This window comes from Ptiloglossa arizonensis, chromosome 6 (assembly GCF_051014685.1).
Source record: "Ptiloglossa arizonensis isolate GNS036 chromosome 6, iyPtiAriz1_principal, whole genome shotgun sequence".
In the NCBI taxonomy this organism is placed as follows: Eukaryota; Metazoa; Arthropoda; class Insecta; order Hymenoptera; family Colletidae; genus Ptiloglossa; species Ptiloglossa arizonensis.
Window position 1 is genome coordinate 26,824,107 of NC_135053.1, and position 21,556 is coordinate 26,845,662.

Sequence of the window (21,556 nt, forward strand, 5' to 3'; positions counted from 1 at the left end):
GAACCCGATGTTTCCTGTGTTCCGTCCGTATTCGACGATTGATCGAGTTTTTCCAATGCAGCTTCAAATATTTGCGTAATAAAATTACGCAAGCAATATGCTCGAATTTGCCTCGTTGTACTACGTTACGATTACGTTACACGAATATACATTAAAACGTTTAATAAAAGTTCCACTTGAAGCAAATAATCCGAAGGGACGTCCATTACTATACGCTACGCATCTCGATTAAATTTTTAAACGAACACGTGCGATAACGTTGATTGGATACATTTCGTATGCGATTGGGATATTTCTAAATTTCTCGTTGCAAAAGATCGCTTTAAATTAGCTCGTGGACCATCACGGATGAAATTCCGTGTATCGACCGAGCAATTCTACTCCAGACCAGAGAAAAAGGATAGAATAGGCCTACCATCTAATGGTGGAACGCGTTACACGCATTTGAATCGAGCGACACGGACGAGGTATAGGCATAAACGAAATATAGAATAGACGTTTCATCCTGCGTGAGTCGGTGTTACACGATCTGAAACATCGACCGCGTAAAATATCGATGGTTTCGAAGCGCCCTCTTCGTAGAAGAACGAAAATTTATGCACCGAAGTCGGTAAACGTAGTAAATTTAGAAATCTCATCTCTGTAGATCGTTTGTAATTTTAGGAAACTTATCAGTCTCGAGTAATATTGTAACAATAAGTTCTATTCACTTTCAGAGACGAAACTTGGAAACACGAAACATTTTATCAACAAGAAACTAAGAATATTTTCAAAGTTAAACTCACTCAAACGGCCGGCTTAAAAAAATTTGCCTTGTCCCGTCTGTTCTCACATCAGACCCTATTCTAGGTAATACCCGATACTCTAAACAAGTAGAAACATTTAATCGAAACAGATGTACCCTGTCTTCTCCCCAAATCCTGCCGTGAACCATAGAAGCTTAAGGCGTTTGACAATAGAGAGAATCCTTTCGAGTTGGGCGACATTGCATACCCCTCTACGACCGAAACATATTTAATTTCAATCGAATCACCGGAGAACAACAGGACTAACCGTACAGGCGATCACTTATAAGCATCACAATAAGCAGCGACGACCGAAGTGAGAAATAAATGAGCGAACAAGAAAGAAGATACTTATTCCACTACAATTACCCAACAGAGAACATCGAAAACTTAAAACTAGCTCAGACTGATCAGTGTCCTCGTTTCACGTTGAAACGAAGCTCACCGAAAAAATGAATTACACCTAATAGCCTTAGGTACATAAAAGACGATTGATCCCTTTCCTTCGATGTATCGGTTCCGTCTAACCCAGCTACGAAGTGGAAAAATGCATCGTATCGCATTATTAGCGAAAACGGAAGGCAAAGGAAAAACATGAATTTAAGCTTATTCCAAGTCCTCTTCGTTCGAGGAAATAACTGACCAAGAAGGTCCGAGTAATGTAAAAAGGTGAAATTAATAGAGAAAATATCTTATTCTGTTACGCGTACACATATTTGGGTAAAAGTGTGGAGCATACGTATTAAAGAAATGTTTGGAAAGTAAAATCGTTTTTTGTCAAAGAGTGATTGCTAGATTCGAGGTTGGTATATCGGACTTTTAGAAGGAAATCTGAAAATCCGCCGCTCGCTCGCTCGATACCGCCTTCCTGAACACCTGGTCCGAAACACCGTAGAGATTCAAACGGTTTCTCTCGACCTTTTTTTAATTCGCTTCGGCGTACCCTCGCTGAATCGTAAGCGGGCGCTACAACGAATATTTGGATTTTTCCCTTGAATTTTCCTTCGAGGTTTAATAATGGATTCCGATTTCTCTCGCAATCTTCTTCCGATCTCTGGGTGTCAGCGATGGGGTGCGATGGGGTACGGTGGGGTGCGGTGGGGTGCGGTGCGGAGAGTTAAAATTGTGAAATAGTTTGGCACAGATTCTTAGTAAGGAGCAAGTTGTTGGCAGTGGGAAAAGTTTCACGATTAACGAGGAACTTGGTGCAGAGAGAACGATAGCCTATATACCGGCATCGGGTATCCAGCGAGTGGCAACTTGGTTGTTTATTAAGTGGGAGGATAGACGCATTACGGTCGTGCCGCTCCCGCGGGGAGTAGGATTCCGGCAGTGGTGCGGTCCGCGCGCATAAAAAAGCTGTCGATTCCGAGGAGCAGGAGCCGGGAGTTATCGGACTCTCTTGGGTAATGCCTACCCCGAGTGGAAAACTGGTCTTGCAACCAGTCCGACCTTCGCGTAGGATCCGTCCTCTGCTCCCGTGACGCAATTAATAATAACGATGATGATAATATGGGTTATGTTTCTTAAACCAATGCATATTTTATAATCGAACTTTAATGTAAATAATAGCGAAATACATAATCGGTATCTTTAAGTTACTGAGTTTCAAATACTTCACGTACGAATATTACTTTTCATTGACAAGTCTCTGTATATTACGTTTTATTTATAATTAATTATTTATAAACTTTTTACATTAACCTCGAATAATAATATTATACAATGTTTCGTTTCGAATTCAACATTGCCTCCTACATGTATACGCTCTATGACCCACGAAGTTGGCGATTAAAGATCGGCTAGACTTGGTACATATTCTTGTTTCGTTTTCAACGAATGTTTCAACGAATGTTGATTATTTTTGTTCGATGCAACGCTACCTGACGACCTTCTTGGACGATATTTTGTATCCGCCGAATCATTTCGACATTTTATAAAAATCATAAGAATCGTGGTAATTTTAAAAACGACAAGTACAGAATCGTAGACCAAAACTGACATAACGCAGCGTGCATAGAGTGGAATGACATTTTATCTATATGTACAGTATCTATTTATTGCAACAAAAATAGCAGCGATAATATGAATAATCTATAGTATATCCCTCAGTCGATTAAGGTCGCAACTCCTAAACTCATAATTATAACGGGTAGCGACAATCGTTCTCTCTCCCCTTTCTTTTCTCTATCGTACAAATTTCACGCATTCATTCTAATGTACAATTCTGACGAGTACCATGAAAATAATTGCAGAAGTTATTTACTTTTGCTTCGTGATGGCACACCGGTTCTCAGTAGACCTTTCATATTTAAGCAAATTTAACGATACTCGGCCACCTGACGTAATATTCGTTTTCAAACGTAACAATTGGAACATTCGTGTACGAACGCATCAGCTTTCTTATCGTTTAAAATTCTCCGACAAGCAATAACAATTTATTTTTAGTTTACTCGATAGTAGGTTGCTCGAGCTTCCAATTGCTAGATTTGAAAAAAAGGAAAGCAATCTTTCGAGATGCCCAAGTACGAAAATATTCTAATCGCGTACATATTGCTTCCTCGGGGCCACCATGGCACTTGGCTTAACCCAAAGACTTGCTGCAGTAATTAACTTATCTAGAGTCATTGTTAAAACGAGTATACCTGAGTACACCTTACGCTGTTTGGCCTCCATCGGACATCCCGTTTCATAGAATCGGGATTTGTGTAACTCGACACTGACTGTATTACAATTATATCATCACCATCACCATCATCATCACCATCGTCATCGCCATCATCATCACCATCATCATCACCATCATCATCACCATCATCATCACCATCATCATCATCATCATCTCATGCACCAATTTACTCACGCTACCCCGGTCCACGATACGTGTGACTAGTAATAAGTGTTACTTTAAAATAACTTAAATATCTTTCACTCGCTAGTTACACACGTGTGAACGTGTGTAATCTGTTTCACTTTCATGCGTCCGTTTCCCAACAACGTTTATTAAACACATCTAAGTGGAATGATTGTTACACCTGGGAGATTGGAGTATTCCGTAATAAAGAAAACAAAGATCGGTACGCGCGCGCGCGCGCGTTTTTTGCTTGTTAATCACGTAGGAGAAGCACTCCTGCCTAAAACCAACGCACTTTCTTTTCCGAACCACAAAATTCAATTATGCCAATCGTAGGAAGAATCAGAGTCAACAGTGGAAGTATATAGATTTTCTTGGTCGATGATTCGTGAGAATCAAAAGAAGAGTTGGCAACACGTGTTCTATAATTTGCTGACTTTCACGATGTAATATCAATGTTCGGTAATGAAACGCCCTCGATGTTAACGAGTATGTTTATACGATTGCAGATGACATATCGATATATTAATTATTGAGATAAGGCCACTAGTGGGTGATACAAATACAGTATAAATATTATAGCTAAGCATAGATTCGAAGCAATGGTTAGCGACTACATAGTATGTCCAGAGAAGAATCATTCTTGTGAAACGAAGGTATCGTAATACGCAAATTCTGTCACGCGCAAGATTCAAGTTATTGTCATATTTCCATTATAAAGCGTGACTCCCATCCATGTTCGGTACTGTGCTCGTGTGATAAAAGTACATATGTACATTCTTCCTGAACGTATGTAGAATTAGTTACCTATTGCGTTGAAGATTTAAGTATTAGTAATAGACGACTCGTAACGAGGGATTCATAGTTCTTGGTATTGAATATATAATATTTGTCCTTTTCTTAAAAAGTCTACTAATAGCTACGATATACGATACAATTCACGCAATCTCTGTATACAAACACGTTATAAATTAGAAAAAAAAAAAAAAAAAAAAAAAAAAAAAAAAATCACTAATGCCTCGAGTTTCGCTTCCACACGCAACAATTGTTCGTCGAATGTCACGACGAGATTCGTTTGTCCCGCGAAACGATACCGATAAAAACAAACGAATCGATCGATATCCTTTCGTCGGTACGACACGAAATTACGAACAGGAATCGTACATTCGTGTAGAAATTCGGCGCGATTGATTCGAGTTCTCTTCTAAACGAACTGTATCGACCCAACGGTAAAGTTCGTTGATCCGGTAAAAGATCGATTCACCGGATTCAAGCATCGCGAGAAACTTCTGCAACTGCCCTATGTCTCCGGTTCTCTAGTGATTTGGGAACATTTACGACACACCATTTTCCAGGCACTATACATTGAGCGTTGCTTGAGCCAGTCGAAATCTGGCTTAAATCGTGTGTTATAACGTTGACTCGTGAATAATCGTTGTGTCCGGATCACTGCTACTGTGGATTATCGTGGATTGCGGTACATGCGGCGTTAACGTGATGGACGACATTTTTCTAACGGGTTTCGGTGAAGCCTGAAAAGACGAACGCGATATTAAATAAGGTAAGTGCGAAGCTTTCGCGACTCGAAATCGATGACGTTATCATTGGTTCGGAGCTTACCCATTCCCTTCTGCAAGGTGCCTCGTCGTCCGAATAATGATCGATCTGGCCGATATCGGTTTCGGTCGCAACGTTCCTCTTCTTGGGTTGCAGTGTAGCATAATTGCGACAGCCTCTGTTGAAATTCGTCATATTCTTCTCCTCGACGATCTTCTCTTGACACAATACTTCCTGCGATTTACTTTGGTTATTGTTGGTGACGTTACTGTTGGTTTTGTTGTTGAAATAAAACGGTGGCATTTTCGATATCCAATGATCGAGCCCCGAACCGGCCGAACTTGTAGAAGCAGCCGAAGAATTCCCCGAATTGTTGGTCAAGCCTCTTCGTTGATAAAACAACATGTACGCGGCATTCGTGATCAAATTCGTGTCGTTCACCGCTTCGACTCGGGTATCGTCGAAACAGTACCACTGCGTATCGTAAGGGTTGCGACAGAACGCGGTGTAGTGACCGCCTTGCAAATCTTGGCCGTGATGATTGCAAATCGCGTAAAGGTCGTACACGTTTTCATCGTACTTTGGAATATTTTGCTGGCGAGGCCTGGGTTTCTTCCAAGGTGACCAGCCCAAGCCACCTAAGCTACTAACGTTATTATGCGTCTGAACTCCATTATGAGCCAGATGAGGAGTCATATCGAAACCGTACAAAGGGAAATCGACCAACATGGTCAACTTGGACGTGGACCTCTGTTTCGATTGTTGTCGGAATCTTTTCAAGTGAATTACCAAGATATCGGGTAAAGACCAAAGTCCCAACTTTTTCACAACTTCCTGTTTCTTATTACAGTAGGGACAGTGCCACGCATCCTCCGCCCCCAATATCTCGGCTCTCGTGTACAGATCGAAACATTCCTCGAGGGTAACAGCTCCTCCCACTTCGGAGTTACTCTTTAACTGTTTTACACTGGCGTGCTCTTCGATTTGATCGCTGTCGTCCTGAATGATATTACATTTGGTGGCTTCGTCCCATTCCAGGATCAATTTCACGTGCTGAGGTCCAGAATCATCCGCGCAAAGAGCCAACGCTTGTTCGATCTGTTCCGTGTAAAGAGGATGCTCGACACAGGGATCTATGCAAGGATGCTCGTCTTGGATAGGCGTGGCAGCTGGATCCGCAACCCGAATATTAAAGAGGCCAGGAGTTTGGCTCGACGTAAGGACATCGTCGGCCAAAACACTGTGCATCTCCTTCAGCAGAAGTTTCTGTAGATCTTCGTACGACGTCTCTCTGGATACTTGCATCGTATACGGACTCCCGAAGCGTTGCCTCAACTCTCCCTTGACGAGAACGTTGATCCATACTAGCAAAATGTATGCCTGCTCCGTGGGTTCCTTCAATTGTGGCAGTTCTATGCAATAGAGCGGGTCGTTTTCCGTAATCACGGACAGAGGTTGGCAATCTGAGAACGTTCTGCAAGAAATGACCGAAAAGTTGTCCGATTAATTCGCGTACCGGCAGCAGTACCACCAGTCGTTGCATGGAAAAGAAGAGGAAGAAGAGGAAAAAGAAACGGGAAAGAAAGAACTCGAGCCAATCGCTAACGAAAAAGATATCTGTTACCTGTGAAATCCTTCGTCGTGAATTTCCGTTAGTAACATGTGGTTCTCCTCGATTCCGGTATCGCTGGACAAAATTTCCCTCAATTCTCTCACGTTAGCCGCCTGATTCACGCTCACGCCGATTTTAACTTGCCGCGGTTGTTGCGACGTGTACAATACGTTCACGAAAAGGTTCATCTGTCGGTGATTCTGAGGAACTGGTACCGACACGCACAGAAAAGGATCGAACGTGTTCGACTGCCGATGACATCTTGGACAAGTGAGACTAGACCGAAATTGGGCTTGGAAAACCGCATGCACGAACGAATTGTTGCAACGAACATGATTCGCTAACGTTTCCGCTGCAACGATGTCGTCCGGTCTTCCAAAGGAGTTCTGCAAACAAGAGCAAGCAAGCAATTATTAGTCGGCAAATCAACGATTTCATCTACTTTCCGAATACAAATCGTTTTCTACGAACGACGCGAGAACCGTTATGCCGAACGTTAAATTCGTCAGTGACGGTAACCGAAAGCGCGTATCAACCAACCCTTTGCCCGCGAGAGACTCCGATGCAAAGCGCGTGCGTGTTGCTTGTCGCGTGTCGCGTGTCGCGTGTCGCGTGTCGCGTGTCGCGTGTCGCGTGTAGCGTGTCGCGTGCTGCGCGTTGCGTACACCGAACTTGCATAGCGGTCTAATGCGCTAACTCGACCAATAACAACAGTCTATACTCTGTACCATACGGCGAGCGGTTTAAGGGTTGGCGGAACAAACGCCCTCGAACGCGCAAACTCGATCGTCCGCAAACGATCGATGGATCGATCGATCGATCTTAATAGGAGTTTGGTCAACACCTTGCGATCCGTCGACGACACCGCGAGGTATCGGGCATCGTTCTTACTTGCCGTGCCGTTTTTCGGCAGCTATCGCCGTACCGGACTCGTCTCTGTTCAATACCTGGGCCCCGAACGTATTTGTAGGGAAAAACGTCGTCGAGTAGACATTATCGGTTGGATTCGTACGGACCACCCACCGTGAGGTATTACGGCGACTGCGGCTGCGGCTGTGACTGCGGCTACGGTGACGGCTCAATCCGCTGACAGACCGCAATGCGTTAACACGTTCACTCTACCCTGACCCACATACGGCTCGGGACAGCTTTGACTCGGGAGGCTTATCGCTTCACGGGACGTGCGAGTGACGCCCATTCCTGCTCACGGGAACAGTGTGGACGTGTTAAACATTTGGATTATTTTCGCGAGAATCGGGGAAAACGGCACCGACCGCGCGCGGTTCCGTTTAACCCATTGGACCTAACCCGTGGATCCTCGTCGGCCCGACTTAACGCCAACCGCTATCCCGATCCCGCAGACACTTGTTTCTTCATCGGAACCAACCGCCCGATCACCCGATCACCCGATCACCCGATCACCCGATCACCCGATCACCCGCCACCCGTATCTATGATACGTCTTTACGAAATCGCAATCGGTTTTCCTCTTACGATTTTTTCACAGAAAACATTGCGCGTAAAGCGAATCTCGATAGATTACGTACGAACGAAACTTTAAACGAGTCGAATGCTCCGCGACTCGTTGTTCCGTTGTTCCTTGTATCGTGCACCAATTTAACCGAAACGAGGCGAGTGGCCATTCCGAGAGAAAACGGAGAAACTTTCCAACCGCGTGAACCACGATTTTGCTCCGTTTTCAATGATTTACCGAAACAATTCTTCCATCGATTCGGAATGCCGGAAGCATTTCTCGTTGACATTCTCCGATGTACGAACATCTGTTACGAACAACGTTGCAACGTAGTTGCATTTCTGTCATTTTATCGCCCGCGCACTTGTGCACCGCGCGTAAGCACAGACAGGGTGGCGATCCGCTCGACTCGACCACCTCGAGTATCTATCTCGTGTACCTTTCCGACGATAGAAAAATATATTACGGTAAGCGAACATTTCTCCCCCAAGGTCATATTTCCCGAGATTCTAACGTCAGCGGTGGTATTTTTATTTCTCTCTTTTTCGAATTAACGAAACAATTCGAAAGAAATTCGAAGCAAACGATATTGTTCCTATCGTCGAAAACAAGCGAGATATTTAAAATGGTCCTAGTTTCGGGCAGCGATTCGCGTTATATTCGAGTTGCAACAATTATTCGAAACGTTTCCTTTATCGTCGCTCGTATGCAATTTCGTCCGGTTGTGCATTTAACCAGCGTGGGAGATTATTCGGTTTACGTCACCGATAGGTCAAACGAGACGTTGAGAAGAAGAAGCCAAACGAACATCGCTTCGTAGAAATGACTTGCCGATAAGATGCAAAAACCACAAAATCCGCAAAAAGATTTCATTCGTCGACGAATTATAAAATAATTTTTTAATCGAATTCGCGTGGAATTTAAAACGGTAATACGAATCCTTTTACAGGCACAATTGTACCAATAATCGAATAATCAAAGAGAAACAATTACACTCCGAACGAACGAGTTTCCATAAAAATTTTGAATAACAATTTCCCAACGCTGATCGAACCCTGTCGTCCAAGAGAATTGGTACCGGTTGCCGCGGTACTAGAAATGCGCGAAGAAACGGTCTTAGCGATCGCTCGTTCTCAAGCCTGCGACCTACCGCAATACTAGTAGTTTGGCGCGCACCGCGCACCTCGCATCTCGCACCACCGCGTACACTTGGGATAGAACCGCTCCGCTTCTTCGCTAGCGGCGATCGGGCATCCGTAATAGTAGAGATATTTTTCAAGCGATCGTAGAACGTCGCAACGGTCGATAAAGGAAATAGAAAGAAAGAAAGAAAGAAAGAAAGCGGGGGCGAGAAACGAACCACCGCGCTCGATCGCATTTCTATCGCGTTATTTCGTTTAAAAGAAAGTTAGACGAATCACCGACACTCGTATAATACACTCGTATGTACTTGCCACTGTTCCGCTATCTACGAAGGAATCTTTACATTTCTCCTTCGACATCCAAAATCGAACTCGAGAAGATATTCACCGAGAACTTATTCTTTTCGCGATCGAAACGTTTGACACTCGCGAATCCAGTTTATCGGCCGCGTTACGCAAAGACGATCGTTTAAAACGCGTGTTCGTTCTAATAATAACCGTCTACCGACAGTTTCTTGCGGCCTAACTGCTTTTCTGCCTTCGGTTTCGCAATAGATCCGACAGAAGAAGGAAAGCGGCTGCGATAGGCAACGAACAATTGTCCTCGGCTCGCTGAAAGTAACGAACGATAGCAACGGACACGAGGCAAATGGTTATCGATCAAATGGTTATCGATAATTTGCGAAAAGTATTTTTAGTTTTTCGTCCCAATGAGGGTGCAGGGTGTTATTAGCCAATATAGGGTGTACGAGTCGCGATCGGGTATCAAAATAACCGGTGTAAACCGAAAACTCGGTGATCGGTGGTCGGTGGTCGGATACGTTTCGATCTAATTCGGGACGTATAGTATTCGTCTCCCGGTTGGTCTCGTATCGTAGATGCGCGTTTCGATTTTCTCAGGGGGAATCGTTCTCCCTCGGGTCGGTTGGATCGTCGCTCGGTTCGAGACACCTCGTATATCGTTACCAAATGGATCCCGATGTTGGTCGATCTCGGAAATGTTCGAACGACGATCGAATTGGTCCTATCGGTGTAATTTGGACCGGGAAAACGTCTCGGGTGCAGGTTTCGCGGGGAAGCTTTTCCCTCGTCCCCTTTACCGTTTCGAGCAACGGATGGATTCTCGGTAGAGAGCGGTGGTCTCGGTCGGCACGAAAGGCTTCCCTTAACCAGATCGCGAATCTTCTCTTTCCACGACCTTCGAATCACGCCCAATCGTTTCCAAACGGTACACGCTACGTAGCGTTAAGCGACCGATAAAGTCTCGCCGGAGGAATACCGTGACGGAAGTATCGTAAGCTCGTACGGGTCGAAACGATCGCTTAGCAAAGAGCAACTTTTTCATCGCCGCGAAACAAACGAATCGTTCTTCGAATTGGACATTCGTCGTACCTTTTACGCAAAACCGCTAGAAAAGTCTTTCTTCCACCGTACGGACAAGCTTTGGCTCGATTCTGTTTCGTATAATTGATCATTCTTGGTGTGCACTCGGAAATCAAGAACGGTATAACTGTTGTGCCATCCGCAGGATGTATCGTCGATCCGGTTGTCGGAAGTAATTTTCAATGCTTACAGACTGTAACGACTCACGCTACGATTCGCGACTCGCAATTGGTCAATGTCACGTTGGTACACGTGTACCTGGTGTAAACGGTTGCGTACAATTGGTCGACCGGTCGGTAACCCTACGAATGCATTAGAATCGACCGAGTGTCCTCGAACGGCGAATCGTTGGCCTTTCGTTTCAACGACCAAAACCAGCTCTTTGTTGGTATTCTTCGTGTCACGGTTATTCGTATGGATGTACAATGCGATCGATTTATCTCAAACGGTACGTTAAAACGGCGAAGACGGTGAAAACGGTGAAAACGGTGAAAATAGCGACACCGTGCGATCATCGAATAAAGGTTTACAGACACAAACTAAGAAACGATGTCGTTTACAATGACGTTGTACTCGTTGTACTTTTTAGGCTACGTAAAAGCAATCGCGACGAAACGTACGATGTTACGAGAAAATGCAACATACGTATATATTACCGTAGCAGCCTACCAATGAATCGCTTCCTATACGGTTACAAAACAAAGGACAGGAAGTTTGGCTTCTCTAAATATTCTTTACGTAACAGTGGCAATCAGCGACTCCCAACCCGTAACTTATAACTAACTGCTTCCAGCCTACGAAACACGGAATGCGTTGAAACGTGTTCCGATACACTTGGAATCTGAAAGTACCCGAGTTTCTCTTTCCGCATCTCTCGATGTACGACTAGCTACACACCTACGCACAGTGTACACCGAACACTCGTTAATCGACACCGTCGCGCTACACCGTACACTAGAAACGTATCACTCGAAAGGCTCTTTCTTTCCACGTACGCGAACGGCTTACCAACCGATACAAGAACCGAATCATCGTTCGCTCGATCCTCGGTCGGTGCAAAGAGCAACCACTGTCTCTCAGCTATCACCGAATTCCGTATCATCGACACTTTATTTCGCCGGATAGAAAGAAATCGCGACCAAATCGTTAATAAACTTAAACGCGAGCGAATTGTTCGTTCGGTTCGTTCGATTTGTTACAACGTAACGTTCCCTTTCGATGTTTCGACACCCGCGAGTTTTAACCAACGTTCAACCCCGAGTGCCGCTTCTCCATTTCTCGTATACGAAAAGACGCGGTACGTTAACTCTCTTCGAATTGTTACCAGATCAGGAGTGGTCCGTCGCAACTGGATGTACAGGTAGGCGAAATTTCATCGCTTTTACCTACCCTGGAAACGAGACCCTCTCGATTGTTTCGATTGGGTAGGAGAGCGCGAAACGGTAAAACCAAATGAGAAACGGTCCGATCGAGTGGCCTATCGTCGGTACATACATACGAACATACGGTACGTACGTACGTACGTTTCGCTCCAAATTGTTTCCAATGTGTTCGCATTTCGCATCGGTTTAATCGTAAGAACCTCGCGGGCTCGATCGAAGCAGTTTCAAAACGATCGAGTAAAACATTTACATATGTAAAAGTCGTATTTCTCTATCTTGGTAACTCGTTGGTAAACCTAGAACACCGTTGAATCGCTCGACGAGAACAATTTCAGCAAACGGTGAAACGTACTTTGTACGTACGAACCAACAGCGAACCAACAACGAAACAACAACGAGGAATTCTTCTTTCTTTTCACCTCGTTTGTTACCGAATGTTACTCCATTGTGTCGGCAGCAAGAAATGTAGCCGCGACATTGAAACAAAAACCAAATGTTCCTCGGATTGTGTCGTTTCGGTGTGGACAAAATCTTTCGATGAGTCGCCGTTTGTTGGAAAAGTTTTACAACGTGTAGCAACAAGAAGCGATAACAAGTTCCGCGTTGTTACTTCGGCCTAGACGCAACTTAACATTAAGGAACATTACGCACAGGGTCAACGGCTTCCAACTCGTACAACCGAAAGACACAATAGTAGCTACGTCATCCGTCGTTAAAGTGTCGACTCGTTTCTTAAGCAATAATTAATTGTCGTTCTGATCGTTCGTTCGCTCCCAATGAGAATAAATTTAACTCGCTGGCATACAAGCCGTTACGGTCGGCCTAATCTTTCGTACAGGTTGCCCGAAATGGAAACTGTTGCTCGTTACTGCGTTCTCGTTAATTACGTTCGTTGATAAACCAAGACTTGGATTCGTCAGGGTCATCTAGCTTTTCTCGATCGTAGTTGGACAAGGAGGAGGCCAATAATTAACTCGATGTTACGATTCACTGTGCACAACAGTGCACAGAGGTCGCCACACGAGAACGAAACGTCGTAACGAATTCTCGGTGGATCTTCTTAGATCCAGAAATTCGTTTCTTCTCGCTCGTGCTGCGCGCTTTCATTTTCTACAACGTCCATATTTCTAATATTCTTTAAATATCGTATTTCATGGACGATCAGTGTTTACATTACACCTTTCGACTTTCGAGATATCTTCCCTTTCGAAACACGTACTATATATCGAAAATACGTATTTTAAGCTCGAAATTTTGCATCGCACGTCGTAACGCGTCAGTTCGAAGATGTACGTAGATACGTATTTGTATCTCGACGATTCATTTGTCCGTCGCGTTTTTCTTTACGAGAAACTTGTACAAATTTTATCGTTGCACGGTACACAATTCTGAGCGATCTTCGTTATCGTTCAAACATTGTCGGCTCACGATCAAAAGACGACCGAAGAACGGAACATCTACGTCTGTCGTAAATAATTAACTCGATCGTTTTCCATTTGGGGAAAACTGCAAGCTTCTATTTTCACGTTTCGGTATCATCTACAGCCTTAAACGTAATCGAATTATCATTTCATCCGTATTCCTATTGAGGATTATCCCTTGTTACTCTACCGATCTTATCTACTACGTATTTACACGTATTCGAAACGGAGATACATCGAATTGTAAGAAATCTTAGCTATAGGCGTAATAGCGATCTGCCACCTTGTCCAACACCTTCTACATTTGGGTCATTTTCTTTTCGCCAAGTGTAGCGATAACATTATTATTATTATTATTATTATTCGTTATTAATTTTAGCCCGACGGTATCTAGGTATTTTCGAAGAATCCGTCATCAGAGGGTTCGCAAACGTATAGAATTTGTAAACTCGATCGCAACGATTAAAAGTCTACTCGTTTGGTTTTAAGACGCATCGATTTTCTTTTGGATTTTCTTCTCGATCGTCGGAGCGAAACGACCTCTGACGGTTTAAAAACACGCGTGTCGCGTTGCACGCGCGCAAGGTCTCGTTGAAGGTGATAGCTTTTCATAAAACATGGCGTCACGGCGTTTCAAATTTAAACGTTGCTCCCTTTATGTATTCGGTAATCCCCGTGTCACGTTTCGAGGCATTATTTTAATAAAATAGGCAGCAAGACGCTACGAGCAAAGGCCGTTGAGAAATTCTTTTCCAAACGAATCGTAAGTAAACGCGTCACGAAAGTTCGAAAAAGCAACGCACGATAGCTAGGTGAAAATTCTTTGATCGAACGATCGACCGAAAGATTCGTAGCGCTTGTTCACGAACGCAATTTAGGTAACCAAACGTACGATCATCGTCTCGAAGAATATTCAGCTGTTTACCTTTTCCTGCGTCAACGATCAAATTTTCTATCCTCGCATCGTACACCTTAATTTATAATAAAAAGCCACATCGCATTACTAGGAAAGACTTTATCCTAGATAACACCAAGGCCGTATCTAGATCTATACAAACACAATATCCTGAGTTCGAAAGGATAAAAGGTAACGATCTTATTGCTAGGATAACGATACGAGACATCGTAGTTTCGTACGCGACCGAGTGGCACACCTTGCGAGGTGTCTACGTATTGACGAAAGTCACCGTAAACTAAAACGTAGATCTAAATTTATCTTCTCGTCAGTTCCGATGATATTATGGTATTAAATGTATGTCATCGCGAGTAAAAATATGTATGGTAATCGAGAAGCTTGATATCGGGGAGGGGAGTAAGGACTCCGAAAGAACAGATCGACGCAAACACCTTGAACGTTACGGTCAATTTTACGCGTCCGATACTGCCAAATATTAAACATTCGGAACATTTTTAAGGGGGAAACGAATGGTATCGAAACGTCGAATATGCAATTATGTATTCTACGTAGTGCGGATTGAATTTGTCGGTGTTTACGCTGCCTCTACGAGTAAAGATACTAATGTCTCCAGAGAACATCTTCGAAATTTCAAGGCATTTCAATGACCGGTTACAGACAAGTCGGTCAACGCGTGCGACAATGAAGGGCACGGCGGGAGGGGTGGAGTGCGACGGGAGTGTTAGGAGTGGGAATGGGAGTAGGAGGGAGGAACGAGGAGAAAGAGAGAGAGAGAGAGAGAGAGAGAGAGAGAGAGAGAGAGAGAGAGAGACCACGAAAAGTAGCACGAGGAAGCAGCCGTGAACAACTTACAGACGCGACACATCGGAGATTGTTGATTTCTGATGTGGATTATCGACTCGTTCGATGAAGATCGTTTCTTTATCTGATGCTTCGTAAACACTTCGATTGCATGCAAGAAATGACTGATAAGATAATAGCGGAGGATGTGGATAGCGTACCCGGCGGATGAGGTACGAAACAAGAAATGAAAGGAAAAGTTCGAAAAGTATATCGAGTAACCAAAGTGTACTTTGGTAAAAAGTTATGGTAAATTTGTCAAATGACTCCAATTACGAATGCTTGAAGCAGTATCGGACATGTATAATCTTACGTAGTTAAAAGTACAGAGGGGCAAAGCAAAGGCACAGAATGCCCCAAGTTGAACAAAGACAAAAAACTAAGAAACAACTGGTACTTTACGACGTAACGACACGGTGTACCGTAAAATAGAAAATTTGATAACGCGTTAAAAGGAAATTCAGTTTGTATAATTGCCGATTAATTTTTCCCGCATTTACCTCTACGTTTATTAGTCATTAATCGCACAATTACGTATATCGAGGGGAAAGATAAAAGGATAAAATTTCACGAATGTTTTCTCTTCTTCTGGCCTGACTACAACCGTTTCTACCTACGCGACAAATATTCGCGACAAATATTCGCGACAAATATTCGAGTTAAATATTAAATATCACACGAGTGAAAACTACGCGTCGAGTAAATAGATTTAAGCTTCCCGAAACTATTTATCTAAATCAAAGTGAACGTTTGCGTACCGATATATGTACAATTGTATTCTTGTTAGACGATGCGTTCGAATTACGATAAAATGTGCCACATTTGTAATTACGCTACACAGAGAAATGTTCAGTCACGCGTATTACAGAAGACGAAATGAAAAATATCAAGAGTACATTGAGAATTATTCGTCGAACTCTTCCACCTGCTACATGTACGCACACGTTGTGTAAACCTAAAGCTTGTAACGGAGATTACCGCTACTAGAAATATGTTTACGGAATTCGAACAATATTTCATGCGGTAGCGACAAATTAATTAATTGCCGAGAACCGTTCGTTTCGAATCTACCGAAAGAAATTGATGCTTTTTCAATGTTGTCTCGCGCCTGCGTATCGTGCATTTTTCTTTCGCAATATTTTTGTCCATGTACCGCGATACGAAACGATACAGGTGTGCATTTCCGGTTACGAAAGGATCGAATTCCACATGCTCGCTCGTGGAGATGCGTATTAATAAATACAAAAGTATCGAGTTGTTTAATTATCGACAGCGACGTGTAAAGATCAGAAATAATTTCCAGCTTTGTTCCGAGTTTCGACACTCTTCGCACTTGTATCCTGCCGTGAACCGGTCGCCTTTTGTTCGATGAGCAGAATGATTCACGGCTCTGTTTGCAGTGATTTTTCTTCACCTCTTACCTCAACGTTCGTGTAACCACGATCGCGTACACATTGCGTAGATACGCGAGCAACGCTCGTAGAACGAACCCTACGCGTCGTAGGGTTCCTCGATGAACCGACGAATTATTATCGAAAACGCACAATACCATCAATGTTTAATCGTCGATCGAAAACCGATTTCAATGGCTAAATGTCACTTGAAATACACGTGAGGTGAACAACTAATCATCGCGCGTGCTGTGCACTTTAGTCTCGTTACGTCATTTATCATTTAAGCATCTCGCGCGGTGAATCGGCAAACGAAAATTCTTCCCGTCCCTTTCGTTCTCTGTTTCTATGGGACCACGCATCGACGCAAAAAGTCTTCCACTATTCAATTTCATACTTATCGCAGTGCAGAGTATTTTTAGCAATACTCACTTTGAAAAATGACCAACAGACGTATGTAAATTCTGGTAAATGTTCTTCCTTTCGGGGAAGCACGGTATTTCACCCTTTTACGTACACAAATCTTATCTCTTCGTTGCTAATGCCGGTTAATATTCAGAAATTACACGAACATTGCCTACTCGATTACAACGAACGTCGAGCATCATACTATAATAATAACGTAAGAAAGTTCAAGAGCACGATACCTTTGAAAAATAAAATTTTTATTCTGTCGCAACGCAACGTTTATACTATAGCGCGATAATTCTCGCAACGATTAAGTAACAGATTCCGATAACCGTTACAACGTACGAATAATCAAAGCCCAGAGTGTTCATTGAGACGGTTCGCGTTTTATACGTAAGTATATTCGACTCGATACTCGAACGCGAAACGATTGATAAACCTGAACACGTTTTATACACACGTAGGAACTAAGGATTTTAACCCGTTTGCCTATGATACCGTGCGAGACTCGTAACAAGGAAATCGAACCGAACGTAAGAACCACGGCCGAGTCTTGTCCATGTTCGTACGTTCGAATATATTTTCTTAAAAATGTTCCAAGGAAACCCTTATACGGTGTCTTCGAAAAGAAAATTTAGCGATTAGGAATTCCTTTCGCGAGGACAGTGAGAGTTGCGACCGACCTTGCTGTTGTTTATGACACGCGTTATTGAAACTTAAATCGTAGACCAAGGAGTTGAAACGTTCTCTAAGCAATTACGAATCGTCCAAACGTTCCAATCAATTTCACAATTTTTAAAGTCGAAAACGCATTTCCGTTACGTCTCTCGTAAACTCACGTGACATCGATAACAGGACGATACGCGCTAGCGTCACGTCACTTGACAGGATGTCACATTCCCACGTGTGTAGCCCCGCGACTTTGCGCGATTTCGTATACTATAAATTTACAGGTGGTTCGTGTTCCTCGCAAACAGCGCGTGTCGAGCTTCTCGACATTCAGAGCGAAATAATTCGAACAAATACGTGCCGTGAAACTTTGTTCGATCGACCGCCGTTAAACTAATAGAAATAGAAATACATTTTTATCGTTTTACGCGATAAAAGAGCTGTACCTCTGTACAAAATTTAATCGTGGATCGCGGTGTAGAAAACTGTACGTTTCAATGGAAAATGAAAAACGCGCGATATTCTTGAGCCGATCTGCACGATGATGCGATGTCACGGACCTGACGTGCAGTTACCGATGAGAGTCTGTTTCCGAGTAACTTGAAAGCAACTGCAGACTTGCGCTCAGATTTCCGAGTACGGCTTGCGTTCACGTTCGCTCGTGTGACGGTAAAATAATCTGGTTAGCGGGAACCTTAGTGTTCGATGAACGCACCCCGGTGACGGTGAACACCCATAGGCGTTCGGCGTATACGGTTAATGGATTCGACCACGGGATTTCCGCACACAGCTAACCAATCGAATCTCAAAATACCGAGCTCGTGACCCAAACGAGCTCGTATTACGTGGAACCGTGTAGAAAATCTAAAGGCTGCTAAACGTAAACGATCTCGATACCATTACTTACCAATATCTACCGATTTATATACATTCGACCCACACTCCTCTCGTTACGTATCCGACGAATAAAGACGTTACAAAATATTATAGTGACATTTCAAAGTAAAACGTAAATATAAATACAACTGATGTGTAGCGATCGGTCGATTATTTTTGCAACGAAAAGAAAAAAAAAATCGACGATGACGACGGCGACGACGACGACGACGACGACGACGACGACGACGACGACGACGACGACGACGACGACGACGACGACGACGACGACGACGACGTCGACAACCACAACCCACTATGTACTCGTATTTTTTTCTTTTTTTACGTTATCTCTATATATAGACACGCACGCGCGCAGACACGCGGGCGCCCGCGCGCGTTCACTTTAAACTAACACCACGAGTCATACGTTGACAACTATCTTCTAAACCGATTTTCTATACTATATAGTGATAGTGCTACAAACATACGTTCTATAACAAGTTGATCGAACAAGTAATTACTCCTGGTACAATACACGTTATTTAACATTAAGTGCAGTTCTGATAAACCAGGTTTCAGATTACTACACATCGAACCAAGTCATTAACCTTGTTGACTACTTTCATTTCGGTGCATTTATACATATATATACATATATATATATATTTCTTTTTTTCTTTTGTTCGACACGGTAAACTGTCGTTCGAAAAAAAAAAAAAGAGAAGAAATACAAAAATGTAATTTTTATACCCTTAATTTCTAATCGCTCGTCCAATTTTATTATACTCTCTTTACATAAATTAATTATATTAATCGCATGTACCTCGTTAAATAGCTCTAGCTTGCAAATACAATAATGTCACTTACTTGTATCGTTGCGGATGGCCCAATCGTGAACTAATTGTACAAAATATATATTTAAATTGTTGACCAGAAATCTTGAACAGTTTAGAATCTTTAGTTCCGATCGGTCGCAATCGAGAAACATGAAAGCTTCGTGTGCATAAAAGTTTCTCGGTTCGTATAGCAGTTATTCGAAGAAAGAGAACAACCGTAACTAGGCAATTTCTATTTGCTCTTCGGTTTCTTCCGGAATGTTCACTTTCCCGCGAATCCGTCGAGGCTTCAATGGAGCCGTTCAGAAAGCGTGGCACGTACTTTTCGAACGCGAAATAAATTTAGGTTAAGGCCTCGTTGCAACCGACTGCCTTCGTATTCCTCCAAGTAATAAATAAAATCTACTCAAGGCTGCATAAACGTTACTCGCGTTAATTTATATAGGAGGAAAGGCGAAAAGAAGAATCTGAGATTTTTTACGAATATTTCGCACCTCTCTACGAACATATTCTCGCAGAGAGTTATAAGAAACTAGTGGGGAAACGAATTGTAACGTGATCGTCCAACAATTATCGATATTATGTAATTAATCGCCGCGAACGATTATAAATCTCTCTCCATCGCACACAACGTTGCAAGAAATAATGTATCGCGCGTGCAACTCTCGAGGAGACATGCCCGAAACTGAAAATACAAATATCTGTCTCGCTCACCTTGATGATCTTATACTTCTTTTTGGTTGCTTGATTCAAGTCCTCGTGCACTTTGTCCAGCAACCACAGCAAGAACTCCTGAGCGTCGTGTTGCAAATTACCTCGATACTGACTTCCGTATTTATCGACAACGCTCTTAAACGCCGTGCTCATCTCGGGATCGTATTGGCAGCTCCAGATGGCCTTCAACAGAAGGGCTAGCTGTTCGGTGATCTCTCCTTTCGTTCCGTACTTCTTCGAATTTAGTTTATTCCGTCGGGACAGATCGACCTTGTACTGGTCCAGCACGAAATATTCGGCGAGTATGTCCGTATGCGAGAGACACTGTAATACGGCGTTCATGAAACACGTGTTACCGTGATTGCGTAAACCTATGACCCCTGGTACTCTATCCGGCGGTATATGCGCCGGTCTAGGTGGAGGCACCCTTATATCTCCGGCACTGGACCCGAGATCGTCCCTGTGGGATGTTTTATGGTTTTGCGTGCCAACGTTCGACATGTGCTGTACCATTTTGTTGATAAACTTCCTCCAGGATGGCCTACGGAAGACTTTCTTCACACCGGGCCTCTCCAGATAGCTGTGACCGCCGCCGTGCAATCGGCCCATATTTTGCTGCATGCTTTCTACTTGCTGTTGCATATTGTTTCTCTCCTTGGCGCTTGTCCCGCTGCCGCTGTCTTTCGCGTCACGAGTTTGCTTCGGACGTCGCCGTGACATCCTGGCGGCACTTTGAAATGGATTCCTTGGCAACGTAAACGTGCGTTTCAATCGTGACGCGGAATCCCGGGTTCTTGCCTCGGACAATTTAACCTCTTCCACGCCCAGCTCACCCTCCGACACCGATTTCATCACCGCACTGGCCTTCTCACCGTCCATCGCCGGCCACGGAAACAACCGCTCATGTATTCACCTGGCCGATCACATCACGCTTACTTTAACGAACGATCGGTACGCAACGCGTCTTTTACATGTCGTACCCGTCAGTTACTGACCGCGGAAAAAACGTCACACGCGCAACCCGTTCTCGTACACTCGGGCGGCCATTTGCCTTTTACCACGGGCTTCCACGATTTCATGACGCCTCTGTCATAGACTACACGAGATGGTTGACAGCAATCGCGTTGCGATCGTAAACAATACGCCCTCTGTGGAAACTGATTCGCGTTTCGACCAGATGAAACATTTCTGTTCTCGCTATTTATCGACGATAATGCAGAATCATGTTTAACCGACATTTAGAACAACGACGAAACCGCTACGCAAAATGTATCGAGTAAACGATTCATTTTA

At 43.6% G+C, this 21,556-nt stretch overlaps 1 protein-coding gene across 1 annotated transcript; it reads right to left on the reverse strand.

Annotated features, from left to right (window-relative positions):
* Positions 1-3,767: 3,767 nt before the first annotated feature.
* LOC143148519 (ubiquitin carboxyl-terminal hydrolase 31) lies at positions 3,768-21,320 on the reverse strand. The gene is made up of 4 exons (XM_076314915.1): positions 20,264-21,320; positions 6,821-7,194; positions 5,260-6,670; positions 3,768-5,171 (listed from the first exon to the last, which is right to left on the reverse strand). The coding sequence occupies exons 1-4, from the start codon at positions 21,140-21,142 to the stop codon at positions 5,049-5,051; spliced, it is 2,787 nt and encodes a 928-aa protein (XP_076171030.1). The 5' UTR covers positions 21,143-21,320; the 3' UTR covers positions 3,768-5,048.
* Between the last annotated feature and the right edge of the window lie 236 nt (positions 21,321-21,556).

Coding starts and splice junctions, on each gene's coding strand:
- LOC143148519 (XM_076314915.1), bottom strand. CDS start 21,142: ATGGACGGTGAGAAGGCCAGTGCGGTGATGAAATCGGTGTCGGAGGGT. Junction 7,195..20,263: donor AGAAGTATAAGATCATCAAG/GTGAGCGAGACA, acceptor TCTTGTTTGCAG/AACTCCTTTGGAAGACCGGA. Junction 5,172..5,259: donor CACCTTGCAGAAGGGAATGG/GTAAGCTCCGAA, acceptor TCGTCTTTTCAG/GCTTCACCGAAACCCGTTAG.